This window comes from Pieris napi, chromosome 10 (assembly GCF_905475465.1).
Source record: "Pieris napi chromosome 10, ilPieNapi1.2, whole genome shotgun sequence".
NCBI lineage: Eukaryota > Metazoa > Arthropoda > Insecta > Lepidoptera > Pieridae > Pieris > Pieris napi.
This window is the reverse complement of record NC_062243.1, coordinates 51267-70633: the sequence shown is the minus strand read 5'-3', so window position 1 is coordinate 70633 and position 19367 is coordinate 51267. Positions and strand designations below refer to the sequence as shown.

At 35.5% G+C, this 19367-nt stretch overlaps 1 protein-coding gene across 1 annotated transcript; it reads right to left on the bottom strand.

The window, feature by feature from the left end:
• Positions 1 to 4107: 4107 nt before the first annotated feature.
• On the bottom strand, positions 4108 to 9277 carry LOC125053300. The gene has a single exon (XM_047654613.1). It carries the CDS (start codon positions 9055 to 9057, stop codon positions 4804 to 4806), a length of 4254 nt encoding a protein of 1417 aa, XP_047510569.1. The 5' UTR covers positions 9058 to 9277; the 3' UTR covers positions 4108 to 4803.
• Positions 9278 to 19367: the final 10090 nt, after the last annotated feature.

Genomic DNA, 19367 nt, shown 5'->3' with positions numbered 1-19367 from the left:
ATCAGCCCTCACAAGAGGCACCACATTGAATACTTAAGTACATTACGCACTCTTATATTAAATTATTAATTACGATATCAACTTAACTTATTTTTAGTAATTAAAGTTAGTAGTTCTTGGTTTTGGTAAGTTCAGCGCTATTCTTTAAATAACACAAAGTGATATTTTATGTATTTATTTGTTATTTAATAATTTGGAATATATTTTTTAATTAATAACTTGGAATATAATCTTAATCTAAAAAAAATAAAACATCAAAATAAATTTAATTCCCGGCCCCGTGGCCATTATGCTTTTCTTGCTATATTGCGCTGCACGCTGTACACCGAGTGAGTACCAGCTACGGAATTTCTCCCATTTTCTTATTTTCCAACTTAAAGCCAAACTTAAGGACTCTGTACACTTTTATGGTCTAAGAGTACTTCATACAATTACCATATAGTAATTAATTTCTCCGTATAGAATTGACATACCTCAAAATATGTTTCAAACGTTACTACTGATCTTTTTATGACCCATACTAAGTAGACCAAATCTAGCGCTGCATCTGAGCAAAATCCGAGCGAAAAAGCTACCCGATACTGACAATATAACGATAAAAATTTTGAACAAAGCCAGTCAACGTACAAAAGCCTCCTATCACAACACGTGATCGTAAAAACCCGTTTAAAAAGTCTCAAATACGCGAATGTCATCGGGTTTGAGTCTCGAGGGAAATTAAAACAGGCGTATTATCAAGGCTGACACTTATTGAACTGAAAGCCGCTTAAAATTTCCAATCAGTTGAGAGGATTGTAATTTATAAGAAAATTGAGTCTCAATTGAGTTAATACTTTTTAATGCCGACCACTTAGGGAATATAACACACGCCTTACATGCGAATACTAAGTAACGAGACTTTATCTATGTCAGACCAGATTTAACCAAAAACATTGTTCAATTTTCTCACAAAATTGTCGGAAATTTTATGACTTTATCTCTTATTAATTTAAGGGTAATAATAATATCTAAACATAGTGCATCCTTATAGATATAGTCTTACTTTTAAATGGAGGATAATGCGATAACGCATATTACACTAAAAATATTTTCATGTAAACAAGACATGACGCGCTCTGTCAAAAAGTTATTAGATCTCATGTTCTCCAACAGCCTTTACTTCGTAAACTCTACACCTTAATCAAACTATGTAGAGTTAGCCTGTTCTTGGCAACACTACTACTTTTGTAAGTAGCTTATGACAATAATTTTTGAATTTTACTTGCTTTCTTTTTAAGGTTTTAGGGGTAAGGGGTATAAAAGTTCAAAGTTACGCATTTTAGTTATTGTTTCTGTACTAATACCTGCGCACAAAAAAGATTTCTGCTTTACAGGGAAGTACCCTTTTTGAAGACCATTAGCGTCAATAAAATCTAAAGTATAAAAGCTAAGCAATTGAAACCTTTCATGACTAGCAAGTCTCAACCATTTGTTTATGTGGTCCACGCTTACGTCACGGTCACGCCACGTTACGCTTGCTCGCTTAACTTGTCTCGTCACACCACCACCGTGTCCCCAGATACTGAGGGCAATACACGACCGTCTAATAGACAGAAAAATATATAATTTCAGAAATATATTCAGAAGATATATATTTATTTATTTATTAACACTTTGTTGCATATACAGAAGTATAATAAAATTGACATAATTAAATAAAAAGGAGGGCAACTGCCTGAGCGATCCCTTCCAGGCAACCACTTTGTATATTTACTTCTCCATAAAATGAATTGTTATTCAAATCATTTTTTAACTTCCTTATGACATAATAAGACATTATTATTTACTTTTGTAAATATAAATAATGTACAAAAGATACTCAATAAATGCAATACCATGTTATATATTATGTTGTATTAGAGTATGTCATTAGGGTAAACGTAGAGATAAGCTCGAATAAGTTATCCACGTTTATTTTTACGCTAGCTGTTATTTTGGGAGAAATCAATTCGGCGTCTGTTGTGCACCGCCCGGCGAAGCGAGCGCCTGATTAGATTTGCCACTCACTGACAGAGACACGACTCGCTATTGACCACATAGTTCATATTTTCAACTGCCTGTAAATTGTATAAAAAAGATTAAACCTTTATAGTCGCCGATAAAGTGGAGATTTTTATTTGTCTACGAGCAAAAGTAGGCAGGGATTTGAATGTAAGTGTCAATGCACGTACAAAGCGGTAAAGGGTGGTACTCGAACGGCGATAACCCAGATATTATGAGCACAATTGGAATATCGAGATAAGCGCTCGCTAGCAATGAGCCACAGACTGAATATTTTTACATCTCCTTCCCGCTTGTCCACCGGCTCTCAAACTGACTATTTTATATATGCAATGGAAAAAAAATACTTTCTGTTACTTGTGCTATCTCAGTGCAACTCACGAACTGTCCGCGGCCAACATTTACCGATTCTTCATATGATTTCGCTACTTATCCTCAGTACTGCACCAGAAATGGATTTATTTGCGACTGACAAAGAGAGGCGAATGTAAGACGTTTTTCGTTTATAAATAGTATTATAATTTGTCATTTGGCATTTATTATGATGTACATAAATCAAAAGAAAATAAATATATGTACCTCCTACTCCTAATTACCACAACATATCAATTAATTATATGAGTTAAGTTAAAAAGTTTCTTTAACCTAGATTGGCGTATAAATACGCCAAATATTCATAATAATACTATAAATATTTTAATGCAATTTCCTTCGTATTTTGTGTCATATAATTAACAACACAATAGTACAGAAATTAATTTCATTTTAAAGATCTGCATCCTATATTGAGTAAAGTTTGAGAAACAAAGACGGTAGCAAACACATCATTAGCATATATATTACGGTGAAGGCAAGCAGTTTGTTTTGTAGTGAAACAGATACATACAAAACACTTTCAAGTTCAATTCGAGGTCGTCTTCAATGAAAACCGCAATAGTGTTAATATAGAATATTACTCTGATTACACAAATTATGTATGCGAGATAGAAGAAGTATATAAGATCAAGATAAAGGTTTGGACATCACTGCCTGAGCCTGAGTTAATGCAGCCATAGAAGTAAAACGTTTATAGTATTGCGATAACTGAACAATGTATGATATATAATATATAGAACAAAAATCGGAAAGTTAAGTCACATCAAAAGAAGTCATAGAAGGCAAAAAAAGAGGTCAAAGATGAGTTTGAAATTTTTGTCAAGTAGATCTTTATCTACTGTAAAAATATTTTCGGAAAGTGGTAAGATCGTGCAAAGGAAAATAGATCCACCCCAGAACATTGTAGGATCTAAGACAAAATAAAATACATATTTTAAAATTGTTTGTGAAATATGCTACCTGACCTCTAGACAAATTAGAAGCCAGAATAAAGAATAATGTATATGCACATGAGCAGAGACCTTTTTTATGATGTAACGTAAAAGGAAGATAGACTGATTTAAAAAAATTCACAAGGAATCCGAAAAGTATTTCTGTAGCTGAATAAATATTGGATATGAGCTGTATCGCACCATTGTAGAGGAATTACTGGTAAATACGCCGCCACCAAAATATTGGAACCCAATTAATATCTTGGCACTCACGACCACTCACATGCAGACACTATTATCGTAACTTATAATGCTTTCGGGCTATAATTATTAGTTATTACACTATCACAATAAAAAAAAACAAAATTAAAATGTGTTTCAATATTTTATGTTACCACAAAGTTATAGAATAAAAAAATGTTTTTTTTGAAGAAAGTGGAAAATTAAATTAGACAAGCCGATATACAGTTTGGGCATAAAGCGTACTCAGGAGTTAATATCGTGAAATACCCAAACAACTTTCTAAGAAACCAGACTCATGGAACTACGCAGAGTTTTAATTAAAGTGAGATATACGAGCAAAAATCACAATCTTCGAATTTTATTAAAGTTATTTACGGAAGCAGACAATATTTTTTTAAATAACTAAATCGTTTATCGCTACACATTGATCGAAACGATAATATCAAAAAATTCAAATAGACACTTGTTATTTAAAACACAATAAATGGCGGCGCGGGTTGTTAATATGTAAAACTTTATACCTATAAGCTAAATAATTTTGAAGTGATTAAATAGTGGACTGTATTTTTTTATTATTGTTACCTAATATGATTGCTCAATAATGGACAATGGGAAAAAGAAAGAAAGGATGACGGCACAGTACCTTCAACCTCGTGGCTTCTTCTAGTGGCTTCTTTCCTTTGTTGTACACCAATGAACAATCACTTTTCACAAATTATACTTAATGAAGTTAAAGTTAATTGAATTTAAGTATAGTTAAATTTTATAATAAACAATTAAATGTTTAAAAGAAAAAGGAAGCGTTGCGAGCGTGCGGCGAATAATCAACCATAACGCGGGTCATCAAAATTGTCACTAATTAATTCTTATTAGAGACTCATCGTCGTGCGCGCCACCTATAGCCCGTTCCGGAACTAGTACCGTCATAGGATTGGGACAAAATAGGTGGGTGATGAGAGATGCGTCTAGGAATTATTAGGATGGGTATATGTATTGAGCAACCATTATTTAAAATCAAAAATTATTATAAAAATAACAATCCGGCGCAACCATTCCCCCGGGTTTGAAGGGTTGCCTTCAAGAAAAACTAGAAAGTAAATGAATAGCGATATGAAAAGCGATCTAAAGAAAAGTTTATTAAAGTAACTAACTTAACTAACGACTTATACAAATGTAAACTAACTAACCTAACCAATGACCTATACAAATGTAACTATTCGCTAGGTAGGGGACAGAGACGTACTACAGGACGTAGATAGGTACCTGACGCCGTGCGAACGCGGACCACACGTATAACACCGTTTGAACCAGGGAAAACTTCCTCCACTATTCCTAACGGCCAGTGGAGCGGCGGTGCATTGTCAACAATAACTATTACAACATCGCCGTTAGAAATTGGCTTAGCTGGCGTGTTCCACTTGTTCCGCATTTGCAATGTATGAAGGTAATCAGACTTCCAGCGCTTCCAAAAGGACTGTACTAGCTTGTCAACTAACTCATGACGCGAAAGCAAATGTAATCTATCTTCTTCGATTTCTCTAGCTGGTAGATACTTTAGCGGTGTTAAGTTTAAAAAATGAGCGGGTGTTAACGCGAGAGGTTCCGATGGATCATTGGATAGCGTGCGACACAGTGGCCGCGAGTTCATTACTGCCTCGATCTGTGCAAGTACAGTGCTGAACTCCTCGAAAGTTAGAATTTGATCACCTATCACCCGGTATAAATGAGCTTTAAGGCTTTTAATATTGGTCTCCCAATTGCCACCAAAATGACTAGCAGCAGGAGTATTTAATGACCAATCAATGCGAGTTTCAGCTAATACGTGACCAAACTCAGAGTTAAAGTGTTTTGAAACTAAGAAGTCGTGTAACTCCGAAAGCGTGCGCTTTGCGCCTACGTAATTAGTGCCGTTATCTGAGTACACGCGAGCCACGGGACCACGGCGTGATAGAAAACGCTTAAAAGCTCCAAGGAAGCTAGCTGTGCTCAAATCACCTGCAACTTCTATGTGAACAGCGCGGGTGGTTAAACACACAAAAAGACATACGTATGCCTTGAACGATCGAATTCCGCGTCCACGCGAACTACTCACTTTAAAGGGACCCGCGTAATCAGTGCCAGTATGTACGAAGGGTTTAGCGACTGGTGTAACTCGGCAGGAGCGATGATCGGCCATTTCAGGAAAATTTGGTTTAGCGCGGAGTCGAAAACAGGGTAAACATTTGTGAACCCGGCTTCGAATTAAATTTCGAGCGGACAAAATCCAATATTTTTGACGCAGTATGGACATCAATAGCTCCGGACCTGCATGGCAATTCAATTTGTGATAGTAATCCACTATAAGATTCAAAATATGACCTTTCCGAGGAAGTATGAGTGGATGCTTACTATCAAATTTTATATCAGCGTTACTCAACCGTCCTCCGACTCTAAGAAGTTTGTTCTGAAGGAATGGCTTGAGGCGCTGAAAAGCAGGGGTACATCGCTTGCCTGTACGTAAGCTAGCGATTTCGTTGAAGAAGTGGGACCGTTGAAGGTCACTCAGTATTAAATTCTCAGCGTAATCTAAATCCGCTGCGATTATAGTACTACGCCGAGGCAATAATTTAACAAAACGACAGATATAAACGACAATGCGTAAAAGCTTTGACCAAGATGAAAAACGATTGGCAAGCGTAATTAAAAAACTTTTCTCAACCTTTTCACAGTCTTCAGCAGTGAAAAGAGTTACATGCTTCTTTACTTCTGGAGGCTGAGACACAGTAGATGGATTAAAATCCGTAACAGGCCAAAAACTTGGATCTGATAGAATCCATTGAGGACCGCAGAACCAAAGCGGATGATCAATGATTTGTGCGGGACTAAGGCCACGAGATAAACAATCAGCGGGGTTTTCATGGCCAGCGATGTGATAAAATGTTCGCGGTGGAAATTCATTCTGAATCTTAGAGACTCTATTAGCAACGAAAGTATCCCAACGATGGGGCGAAGAATGCACCCAACAAAGAGCTACAGTCGAGTCTGAGAATGCGAACACACGATCTATATTAATGCGATTGTTACAAGCATTAATTACATTAGCAATTAAGTTGCTTAAGACTAATATTGCACAAAGCTCGAGACGTGCTAGCGAAACCACCTTACGAGGTGACACTTTAGATTTAGCGCTTATCAGACTAAATGAGTTTTTGCGAAGACCTTGACTGTCTCTTACATGAAAGTACACAACTCCTCCGTAGGCCCTTTCACTTGCATCCGCGAAGCCCACAACGGTTACAACATCACCGGACGCGATGCCAACATGTCGTGGAATTTTAATTTTTCCAAGAAGAGGAAGTTCCTCCTTAAAACGGGACCACTGTTGAATGATGTGGTCGGGTGGTATATCATCCCAATCACATTCACACAACCAAAGTTGTTTTATGAGAAGTTTTGCGTATAAGACCACTGGTGCAACAAATCCCATGACGTCCCATATCCTAGCGACACACGACAGAATAGTACGCTTTGTACATGATTCAGCGGTTGTACAGATTTTAAGACTAAAATTATCTGTTGCGGGTGACCAGCATAGTCCTAGTACCTTATGCGAATCAGAGTCATCAAACTCCTTTACAGCAGAGAGACGATGCGACGGCGTAATAGAATCCAAGACTCTTTGTGAATTGCTTGTCCATTTAACAAGATCAAATTGTCCGGCTTTCATCAAAGCGATTACTTCCGCAGCGGTGGAAATAGCCTCATCTTCGTTGTCAATGCTGTAGACAAAATCGTCCATATACAAACCAGTGTTGACTGTTTGCTGTGCTCGCGGATAAGAAGCACCTTCATCCAAAACTAGTTGCTTTATGGTACGAAGAGCGTGAAACGGGCTAGACTTCAGTCCGAAACAAACGCGGTTAAATTCATAAACCTTCAAGGGTTCTTGCGGCGAAAAGCGATACAGAATGCGTTGGAACCTTCGGTCACATGGCCGAACTCCAATGCAAAGAAACATTTGACGAATGTCAGCGGAGAGAGCGATACGAAATAAGCGAAAATTAACAATAATATGAAATAAGTTTCCTTGCAGATTTTGCCCATTATATAAAATGTCATTAAGCGAGATTTGGGAACTGGACTTTGAACTACCGTCCAGGACGATGCGTAATTTAGAAGTAAGTTTATCTTCTCTTATTATACCATGGTGAGGTATTGTATATGAGGGTAAATTCCGAGTTTCTTCAGTGTCTAGAGGAGCGGGAGAAATATAACCCTTATTTAAATATTCACTAATCACGTTATCATACGCCTCCTTTAATTTAGGTGATGCCTGCATTTTACGTTCTAAACAAAGAAAGCGATTTTTAGATTTCTTAAACGAATCACCTAATGAAAATACATCCCCTTTAAATGGAAGCGCGACCATGTATCGACCATCCGTATCACGGGTAGTCGTGCTGCTATAGATATCTTCACACGCCTTATCATCTGGACTCAATAGTTGCGGGGCGCTTACTTCTTCTATCTGCCAGAATTTACGTACAGCAGCGTCAAGCGGGTCTGTAGCACAACAATATGAGACAGACGCGTGATTATCAACTAGAGCAGGAGCAGAGCCGACAATAACATAACCTAACACGGTCTCTAAAGCGAGCGGTGAGAGACAATCAGACTGACCTTGAACTTTACGAGATAAGAGAAGGTGAGGAAAGATTGATGCTCCAATCAACAAATCAATATCTCCAGGGGCAGCGTAGGTATCGTCAGCTAAAGGTAAATTATTAAAATTGATCAACGACGAAATATCCACAGACACAGTGGGCAAGCGCTCCGTGACCTTGTCGACTACGAGCGAATCCATGCTAAAACACACACTGAGATCAAAGCGGGAAAAGAATTTCACCGAAACCGAACTTAGAATTGGCTTAGTAGTACCTCCAATCCCTTTAACCACTGAACATGAGGGTTTCTGGTTTGTCTCTAAACCCAACCGCTGGCATAAGCTGCGACTGGCGAAATTACTTTGCGAGGCACTGTCCAATAAAGCGCGCACATTATGTTCCCTACCTTGCGTATCGAAAACAACAACGCGTGCGGTAGCGAGTAACACCGTAGTAGGTGTGCGGGAAGCATTACAATTAGATAAGGAACACAATGTGACGTCATGGGGTTGCGTGGGTATCACCGAAGTTCGCCCTTTATTAGCGGTACTACTGTCAACCGAAGTGCTGGCAGTGGCAAGGCGCACAGTGGAAGCGGCATTGCGCAGCGTGGCAGCAGGTAAAGTGCGTGAAGTACTGTCACCAGACGTGGTGCCCGTGGCTGCGGCGCTGTTATTGTTATCAAAGTGTAGCATGGTGTGATGTAAATTATTACACCGGCGGCAGCGTGAAGAAGAGTTACAGGCAGTTAATCGGTGCTTCCCTAAGCAGTTCACGCACAGATTATTCGCCTTAACAAATTTAAAACGATCGTTAGCGGTCATGTTATGAAAAGTTGAGCATGTATACAAATGTTCGTGTCGCGTATTACATAGGGAACACACCGGCTGCGTAGGTGCAGTCGCCGTATTTAGGTATGTATGCGTTGGTTTTGAAATTTTGCTTGTCGTATCATATTTACGTTCCAAAGTTTTCTTAGCATCATATTTACCTGAAGTGCGTTGTAATATTTTTAGGTGTTCGCGAATAAAACTTATAAACTCGCTACATTTTGGTATATCCGAACTGCGTTTATACAGTTCGAATAAACGAACTGTTTCAATATCTATTTTTTTTAAAGCCATATACATAAATATGAAATCGGCTAAGTTATCTAGCTTTAAATGCTCAAGAGCGGCAACTGAAGAAGAAAATGTTTCTAAAAATTGCTCAAGGTTATTTGCGTTTGCGATAGACATCGCCTTAATATCGTAAATTTGATCTAAATACGAGGTTGCGAGATAACGCTTGTCTTCAAATTTATCAATAAGTGTTTTATAAATTATTTGATAATTTTCGGCGCAAGGTGTAAGCCCGGCGCAAGCCGATTTTGCTTTGCCTGTTAGTTTTCCTAATAGGTAATATATCTTTTCACCGTCCGTAAGTGATTCATTTTCATGTATGGTAGTCTTAAAGTTATTATAGAATAAAGGCCAAGACCTGATATCCCCGTCGAAAGATACCAACTCGATAGGAGGCAAATAGGGCTTAAGTCTCCGCGGCGTATCCTTATCAGTTTTATTAGCACTACAGCTGTACAGTGAAACTAAGCGCTTGACGCGGCTGTAAAGCCGCTCGAATGCAATTAAACTTTTAAATTCCGAAGTCGCCTTAGGATTTAAAGATAACAAGCGATTATTATAATCATCTAAGATTTTAATAAAGTCTGAGCGTAACGTTTCAATATTACTACTCGCGTCGAGAAAGTTTTCCCTCATCAAAGGGTCACAATCCGCATCTTTAGATAAGTCAAATACCTCTTGTAAACAAATGAATATTGTATTCCGTTTTTGTTCTAATAATACGAGTTGTATATCTACAGCTAGATCTGTAGATTCCGAAAGCTTATCACTCTTCGGCATTTTTAATTTAAAATAGCGGTAAAATTATAGTTATTCAATATAATAGAATAGAAAAGCAATTAAGAATAATTAGGTATAAAGTTTACTGAAGTGCAAATATGTTGCAGTGACCGACAAACTATGCCAAGGTCACGCGTACGTTTAACAAAGCGATGCAAGTAATGATCGAAATGTTATAAGCATAACATTACAATTGCTTAGCTAAATTATTATACTAAGCGAAAATAAGCGGAGCGTAGGTAAAAACTATAAGCTAAGAAATATATCCGGCTCGAAGGACCAACTTTTAATGGCGGCGCGGGTTGTTAATATGTAAAACTTTATACCTATAAGCTAAATAATTTTGAAGTGATTAAATAGTGGACTGTATTTTTTTATTATTGTTACCTAATATGATTGCTCAATAATGGACAATGGGAAAAAGAAAGAAAGGATGACGGCACAGTACCTTCAACCTCGTGGCTTCTTCTAGTGGCTTCTTTCCTTTGTTGTACACCAATGAACAATCACTTTTCACAAATTATACTTAATGAAGTTAAAGTTAATTGAATTTAAGTATAGTTAAATTTTATAATAAACAATTAAATGTTTAAAAGAAAAAGGAAGCGTTGCGAGCGTGCGGCGAATAATCAACCATAACGCGGGTCATCAAAATTGTCACTAATTAATTCTTATTAGAGACTCATCGTCGTGCGCGCCACCTATAGCCCGTTCCGGAACTAGTACCGTCATAGGATTGGGACAAAATAGGTGGGTGATGAGAGATGCGTCTAGGAATTATTAGGATGGGTATATGTATTGAGCAACCATTATTTAAAATCAAAAATTATTATAAAAATAACAATCCGGCGCAACCAATAAAGGTAACAAGTAAATGTTGACTTTAAATACTAAAACTAAACTGGTATAGACTGGCCAGTAAAACTAACCTTACTTATAATACGTAACAAATTACTAACGGTTTCCTTATTAACGTTTCATAATAACAAAATGCTCAATGGCGAGTGCAATATCTGTAGGTACGTGTTAGTCGTGTCGTTTTTGTCACGTTATGAGCTTGCGTTCCCCGATGAAATCTCTGTTTTTGTCGGCTTCTTCATAAAACCTATAATTTAACGTTGTGCTGGATATTGAAACACATGATAGATTGTTTCGATGTTTTCTTTCTTAAGTTTATCATGATTAATTGCTTAGAGTTATATATTTTTTATGGATACATTTTTGGAGGATTTCCTAAAGCTTTCTGGTACAGCATAATAAGAAACTGTGCAAAGAACATTAGTTATTGCAAAAAGAACAAAAAATATTTTAGCAGAAATTTTTAATTTTGTTATTTAAGCTGATACACTGTAACAAAAGTTTTTAGGTAAAGTTTGTTAACGTTGCTTCAAAGACTTCAGTTATGTAGCATCGTAGCCGTGTCGTAGCACATTAGCCGTATCGGAAGTGTTCTGTCGTGTACTGAGGACGCTCAGTGCTACGACTGTCTCTATCAGCAGTTAACTTAACTTTATACTACTTCCTAGCAACTTTCTTTGAGTTCTTGTTTGGACCAGTCTTTGAATATCTATTCTATTATACAACTTTAAAATTTCATGCTTTCAATTGAAAATCCATTGGAAACCAACCAACAAAATTCCAGAATTACGGTAAATTATGCTTGTCCCGCTATATATTATATTTACAAAAAACATGTATATTAATATAGGAAAAACACAATGTTAAAAATAATAAATAAAATCAGGCTTTATGCTAAATATTTTGAAAACAAAGAGCTCCTGCATTGTAAAATTATAAAATACATCGAGCTTAAACAATGATACCGTACAGTAGTGATATACCTAATTTGTTCTTGGAAAGTTAATAAATTAATAAAGTCTAACAAAAGCTGGAAGGTTGAGGCTGCTTTGATGGAATAGGGAGTCTAGAAACCTTACTATCTGTTTTTAAAAGACTATGGCGGAAAACTAGTTTGCTAAAATCAATTATTTAGAACAAAATGTTATAAAACTACAAATGTATTGTTTGTAGTTGTCGTTGTGATTTTAAATTAAATACAAAATAAACACAGCACCAATGTAATTGAATATAATTAAGCAAGAGCGTGCGTGAGGCAACCAGAGATTCAGACAATATCTGTAATTAGTTTAGCTTCATGTCTACATGTCTAGATCAGAATAAAACTGAGCTAGTATGTAATTTACAATTTAATTAATAATGTACAGTTCAAGTCATAATGCAAATAACAATTCTATACTTAAAAAATATTCTGAGTGCTCGAGCATATATCTCATAAAATAGCTAGTCTTAAAACAATGCGATTGCGCGAGACGATGATTTATGAAAGTTGCAGCAAAAGTACGGGGGGATTAGTGGGGGGAGTAAGTGTAGGCATGGAGGAAGGGGCCACTATAAATACCAGGTGACTAACATTCGTTGGGACTTGGCAGGCGGGAGCCCAAATTATTTATAAGCAGTCCACATTTCTTAAATAATTCAAGGTAAAATTAAAAGACTTCTTTTATGTGAAAATATAATATTATCTCCTATTTCATTTATATTTGTGTTGTCTTGTTAAATAACAAAGGTGTTTGGCAAAACTTTTGATGAAAGTTGCCTGTTTTGTAGCTTTTTTTTACAATTTTAAGATAGTAAGGTGAGCTTATCAGATTATTTGATTGTCTCTTTAATTTGTGATGCAATTTATGAGAACTAATAAAATATAGAAAAGAGAAGAAAAACACGTATCTCATAACACCTGGCTCAGGTCACGGCTGGAATACCTTGCACCTCTCCCCCCCCACCTATACACAAATTTTCTAAGTCTCAAAACTGATGAAAATGTGTCATGCAAAAATTGTAAATACAAGTATGTTTAGAAATATCTAGAATAGATAAATCTTCTTTTTCTACTTATTTATTCATAAATAAAAAAAATATATATGTGGAGCCCGTCTATTGTTCTCGTAGAAACTTTTTCATAAGAAAAACACGAACTCCAGTGTTCAGTTACACGAACACGTCGACGTCTTTTCATTCATTAAAAGCCTATGTACATTAAGTATCGAATGCATTAAAAAAATATCTAAATAAAATCTCCTAAAGAATAAACTATGTATTATGGTGCAAAAATGTATTCCTAAATTACAAACTCGAGTAATTACAACTCATTGAAATATTCAAGAACCTAATTAGTGAATTCTATTGATTGATAATGGCTAATTTGAAGCACCAGCTGCGGTGCTGCGGTCAAATTATTGTTCGCGCTGGGAGTCGTTAAATTTTGATATAAACGACTTAATGAATTAGAAACTTATGAAGACCGTTATAAATGTTTTGTGTGCAAAAAGCTTGTTATAAAGTAAGCGCGTCCTCGTTTACCTAAGCAAATCAGAGAGCGGGTGGCGGTGGAGTGTAAGCGTGTTGGGTCGCGCAATTATTTCGACATTATTGCCCCACTTTGTTCTCGTTCCACTACTACATACATGTATCACAGAGACATACTGCTATAATATTCTCCTCCTTCACATAATCTCATCTTATGCCATCTACATCATAAATTATAAGTAGTTAGTTTAGAACATATATTTAGTTTTTATAATTTCAAATAATAAAAGTAAAAAATAACCTATTTTGAAAAAAAAAAATATGAACAAGACTTAAAAATTAGTTTGCCAAAAAAGTTTCCTTTCTGAGATGTGTACTCCGTACGGCCAAACAATAAGTAATGGTCGACAAAAAAAGGCAAGACAGTTTTTTTATTTAAATAAAGTTACAAATGTAAAATTCTAATAACGAGTGTGACTTTTGAAGATACATTCTCACTGAAATGACTCTTATTAGCACCCTGATGTTTTGTGGAGTTCTTACTGGTCTTTTATCCCAGACATTAGGTCTTGGAGCTGACCAATTTAAACGATGGATCCCAACTTCTTGCATGTACGCTTCCACGTCGCCAAAACAGAGTGGGCGTGCCATTAGCGTCCATAAACAAAAAAATTAATTAACTGAAATCGACCTTAGTACGTAAATTTACCAATAAATTATTTAAATACACCAATAGTTTTCGTATAAACTTTGAATGACAAAGAATATGTCTAAAAAGAATACTGTCACTAATCTATGTACCATGATAAAGCATTGTTTTGGAGTTATATTAGTGAAATCCACAATTTATTATAATTATGTCAATCTTTGTCAACTTTTCGGATCGATGAGTAATTTGATTGCCTACTGAACCTTACTGTGGCTTAATGTGCTCTACTGTATTGTACACAAAGGCTATCCCATTACGCATTACGATAACTACTTGGCAATATTCTGCAACGGTAAGTCTATTTCCTTTATACTGACCTATTATCATAATGCTATGCTATATTTAACCGACTTTACTAAATTTAGTTTTTATTCAGTCATAGCTCCTCCGTCCATGGATGTGTTATGGTCCGTGGATGATCGAAGTGTGAAGTTATTTGGATTTGCAGCTATATAATATACATATTCCCCTTTACCATAAAAAATAATTTAGTCTAAAGGCAGCGTTTTAACTAAAGTACGGTTAGTATCTGTCTCTTCAACACTGAGAAATTTGATAGACAGAGACTAAAGAGCACTTTAGAGAAAAGAGCGAAATTTAGTTTTTATGAATCAGTTGGATTAATTTTTGGACCGACTACCAAAAATTTGCATCTTATATATAAATAAGCTAATAAACATTTAATTTTCTTAGAAATATGTTATTCATTATGGTTTTAGTGCATTTTTAGAGTCGGTTACATAATTTTTAAATATAATTAAGATGGGAAATTAGTGAAATGAAATTGCTTACTACTCACGGTACTTTAATCCATTTAAATAGTTGAGACAGAAGTCTTCAGGCGCAATCGAGAAAATTTAAAGTAGCACTAAGCTCGTTGCTGATGTTTCTGAAGCTGAAGCTACAAATAAAATAAAGTTTTTACGACGAGGCATGAATAAGTAGAGACTCATAACGAGAATTCGCTTCATTTCACTGTGATTGCGGTCGAGCCAAGCTCTCGTCAATAAAGTAACATTTTTATGAGCATTTCATTTCTCCGCAAGTATACCTAGTTCTGATCTACAGGTACGAGGCTGTGCCACTTGTTGTTCTGAACCACCTTTATGAGACCAATTTACAGCATATGTAATTTAAAGAAAAAAAGCTTTTACCGGATTAAAGTTATGTATTATTATAAATAATTATAATTGTAAATTTATAATAATACATAACTTTAATCCGGTAAAAGCTTTTTTTCTTTAAATGTGTAAAGGTTATGTTAATCAAAGACAATACTAAGCATATGTAATATTTATCCTTTATTTCAGAGTGGGTGTGTTAGATTCTATATTTATCAATCAATTGCAAGAGCAAACACCCTGGGAGCTGGGAACAGCCAGCGGTTTCAGCTGCGTCAATTAAAAGACACTTTATAACCATTATTTTGCGGTATTAAAACTATGTTGTTTCGTGAAATATTCATTGTAATTTAAAAAAATGTCGATGGCGATTTTGTTATAAACTAAATACTGGTAATTAATATCGTATTCATTTGGATAGGGATTAATATAATTGTGCTAGCTAAGGCTCCGTTTTGCTCAGTCACTCACATAGTTTACAATTATGCTTACGAAGTAAACACGATTACTTATTTTCTGTTACAGAAACATTTATCATTGATGCTCTGATCCTATTGGTAGGTATCGTAATAATGTAGCTTTATATTGGTGAGAGAATTTTTTAACAAATCAAAACCTCCTCTTTGAATAAAAAGATGACATACTAACAAAGGATTCAAAATATTCCCAACGTGTGTTACAGTGTTTATTTTTACGAGCTCGCTTGGTATAAATTTGTCATAAACATACTAATATTATAGTGGAATTGTGAAAATATTCCGTGATCCTCTTGAAGCGGTAATAAAAGATGACGCGTATACGTAAGGCGTGAAAATCAGATGCTTGCTCCACGAGCCAGGCAGCCTCACTCGCCTCACCGCACTTGTCTATCATATTTACATTATATTGACTGCATTATGCACATAAATCTCTCACATGCATCGTATACGCATCTAGACATTTTTCAGAATTCAGTAAAGGCGTTATATTTTTTTTATTATGATCAAGGAAAACGTTAGGGTCATTCTACTCTTCTCATCCTTACAACAATAAACAATTGTAAATTGAGGTCTAAAGCAACCGCGACCTATGAAGGAAGCGTAGAGGGATAGCCTTAATAATAAATTTCAAGTTATCTGCAGATTAGTGAATCGAGCGTAATTCGGGGCGAGATGTGAAGGTGGGTGGGGTGGACATGGGTCAAACAGAGGAATTCAATTACGTCATCCCGAACGTTACCTTTACTTAAATATTTTACGCGACAGTGAATAAACTTTTACATCGGAACTATTCAATCTGCGTTTAACATATGTCGGTATAAACTTAAACGAGTAGATATCGCTAGAATAGTCTACTGCATTAGCATACCAATAAAGGACCTGTATTATTAATAATAACTGTAATACAGATGTTATCTACAACAATGGCATGTTATTAATATCACTTTTGTAAATTGCAATTTATTATTTAGCAATCCTCTAACAATGCCTGTCTTTTATATATAATTGAAAAACGGCATATAAATGTAAATGGCCTCGTTTAATACAACGTGACTTCGATGAATTCATTCATATTAAATCAATGTTATCACGTTACTTTAACATTCATATTAAACGATTGAGCATTGTGTAATCATCCCTTAATTCGTTCCAAATAATTTATTGCTTACATTACACACACATGTAGGTCGAAAGCACGCCCACTTCATTTTATTTGTAAGTAAAATTGCACAGAATTTTTGTAGATTGTAAAGTAGAACAGTTGTATAATGAATGAGCGTGGGCTTCATCTTGGCCGGTTAAATTAACAAATTCATCATCTCTCGAAATCATTGAAGTTACAAGTCAAATATTTTAGGACTATAGCAAAACAAAAGCAACGCGTTTTCCGATGATTGCAAACGGATTAAATCTTGATATAAAATGCATTGGTGATATTAGTGGTGTTAGTTTAGATCTTGTTTGCTTACCGTGGGCAAACAAAACGGCGCGCCAGAGATAAGGTACTCGCGTGTGATCGATGCGTGTCGAGGCTAATATTAATATTAATTAGACAAATATTAAAATGAACTAATGTAATTAGAGTAATCAACATAATTCTAATTGTATTGTTTAATGAAACTTACCTAACCTACACTAGTACCTTTACCTAAAATAGATTATCGGTCAAAGATTCTTTTATGTAGCTTAAGTAGTTTCCGAAATCATCCGTAACAATAAATCTTACCGCGTTTCAGTAATATAAATGTAGATAAAGCTTTTAAATGAGTGAGTGTGTTTTCAATAGTATTGTATATGACATAGTAATATTTGACCAATTGGAATGACTTAAATACCATTTTACGTCTAATGAAGAGAATAATCCAAGTCTATCAGTAGAGTAGTTAAGATTAGAGCCACGCCAGTGGAGGGACATTGCTTAATGACAGCTTGTCGACATTTGGTGAGTCGGTAAATAATTGAGAGCTCTCTATTGTGCGCCGCACAAAAGGCCAAAGATCTAGGACGAGCTAACACCCTGCTTCACACAGCGTCGTGGTGTGTATGGTTCTGATATACTGCAAACTATAGTATAGACAATTTTTTTACAATATTTATCCATGTTAATATAACATTTACTCTGCATCAAAACTTTTATAAGATCTTCCCGTTCAACTTTGCATCATAAATTAACTACGCTTGATAACTCCGAAAGCTGCCGTCGTCAATAATTGCTGCTTAGAAAAATGACACGAGGCATTATACTGAATGAAATACTGAAGATTTTGTTTATTCAGATTTAGTGCAGCGCATATGTAATATAATAATAATTATAAATCATAAACCTTTAGTTTATCGAGAATTAAATTATAAAGCGTAGTTATTTGTAGTCTTTAATATCATCTCAATTATATCAATAGTTGAAACATTTCAAACGGAAAATGTTCTAGTACAAAGTGACCGTTGTCTTAAATCGTCAGCAGAAAAGCGGCTATAAAGCTGGACAAAATAAATTGAAACACATTGTCGTCCTCAATGCCCGGTCTGGGGCTTACAAGGCTTTTATAATATCAGGTTCACAATGTACACACTCGTAGAATTCTCCGCTTTCGTAGCGCCGCGAGTGTGCCGCTTCCTTTCGCCTCACCTGAGCTAGCCATTGCAACTTCTGTCTTATTGATTTCGAAGCACGAAACCAATTTTGTCCTTAACTTTAAACAATAGGCCAATTTGATAATGCATTTTATAATTTAATGTTATAGACTGGTTTGCATAATGTTTTATACTGCCTGCACTTCTCTATATTGTTGAAAACAAAACTGTTAAAGACCGCTTATGAGTGTTGAGGCCACCACTTGTATAGTTGTAAATGTAATATGAACATAATTTTATTTCACAAGATTGTTTTATATATAATATTAATGGACGTTATATGAACCGACAGAGTCAAAACTCTATCGGTTGATATATATCGGATCATTTAATCAAAATTAAATTTATGAATTCATTTTTATTTAATATCTACTATCGTATCGATCGTGCGACGTACATATTATTATCTTCACGTCGGAGAGCATTTTTTGGCAGATTACAGCGCTCAAATTGCCTAAAACATAACAATATGAATGACAAGTAAACTGAATAAGAATACAGTTTTTTCATATCGTTTGGGAAAACAAAAACTGTATCGGATCGCAGTTATTGGCATTTTTCGGGTTTAATATATGGAGGTCACGGACCGGCTGCCAACCTTATACGAGACAGATAACGCTGATGTTGTGTTAACGTGTTATCTTAATATATATCTTACCATATTTCTATAATAATTAAAAAATATGCAAGAACATTAATTACATTGTTAAAATAATAGTATTGTAAGTGCATATATCAAGCAAGCTCTAGCTTGGGTTAGTTCGTCCGAAATCACACACCACCTGCGACTTTCATTCATATATATAATGATAATATTTATTATATTTCGCGTGGAATAATTTCCCACGAGATACATACTATATCCAGGCTAAACAATAAAGCATTAATGGTACAAATAAAAGGGCGTAGGTCCACAACAGGATTCTTTTCCACTTCATTTCTATTTTGCGAAAACTCAGTTACTCA

Bases quoted from the DNA above. Each gene is read 5' to 3' on its own strand.
- LOC125053300 (XM_047654613.1), bottom strand. From the start codon at position 9,057: ATGACCGCTAACGATCGTTTTAAATTTGTTAAGGCGAATAATCTGTGC.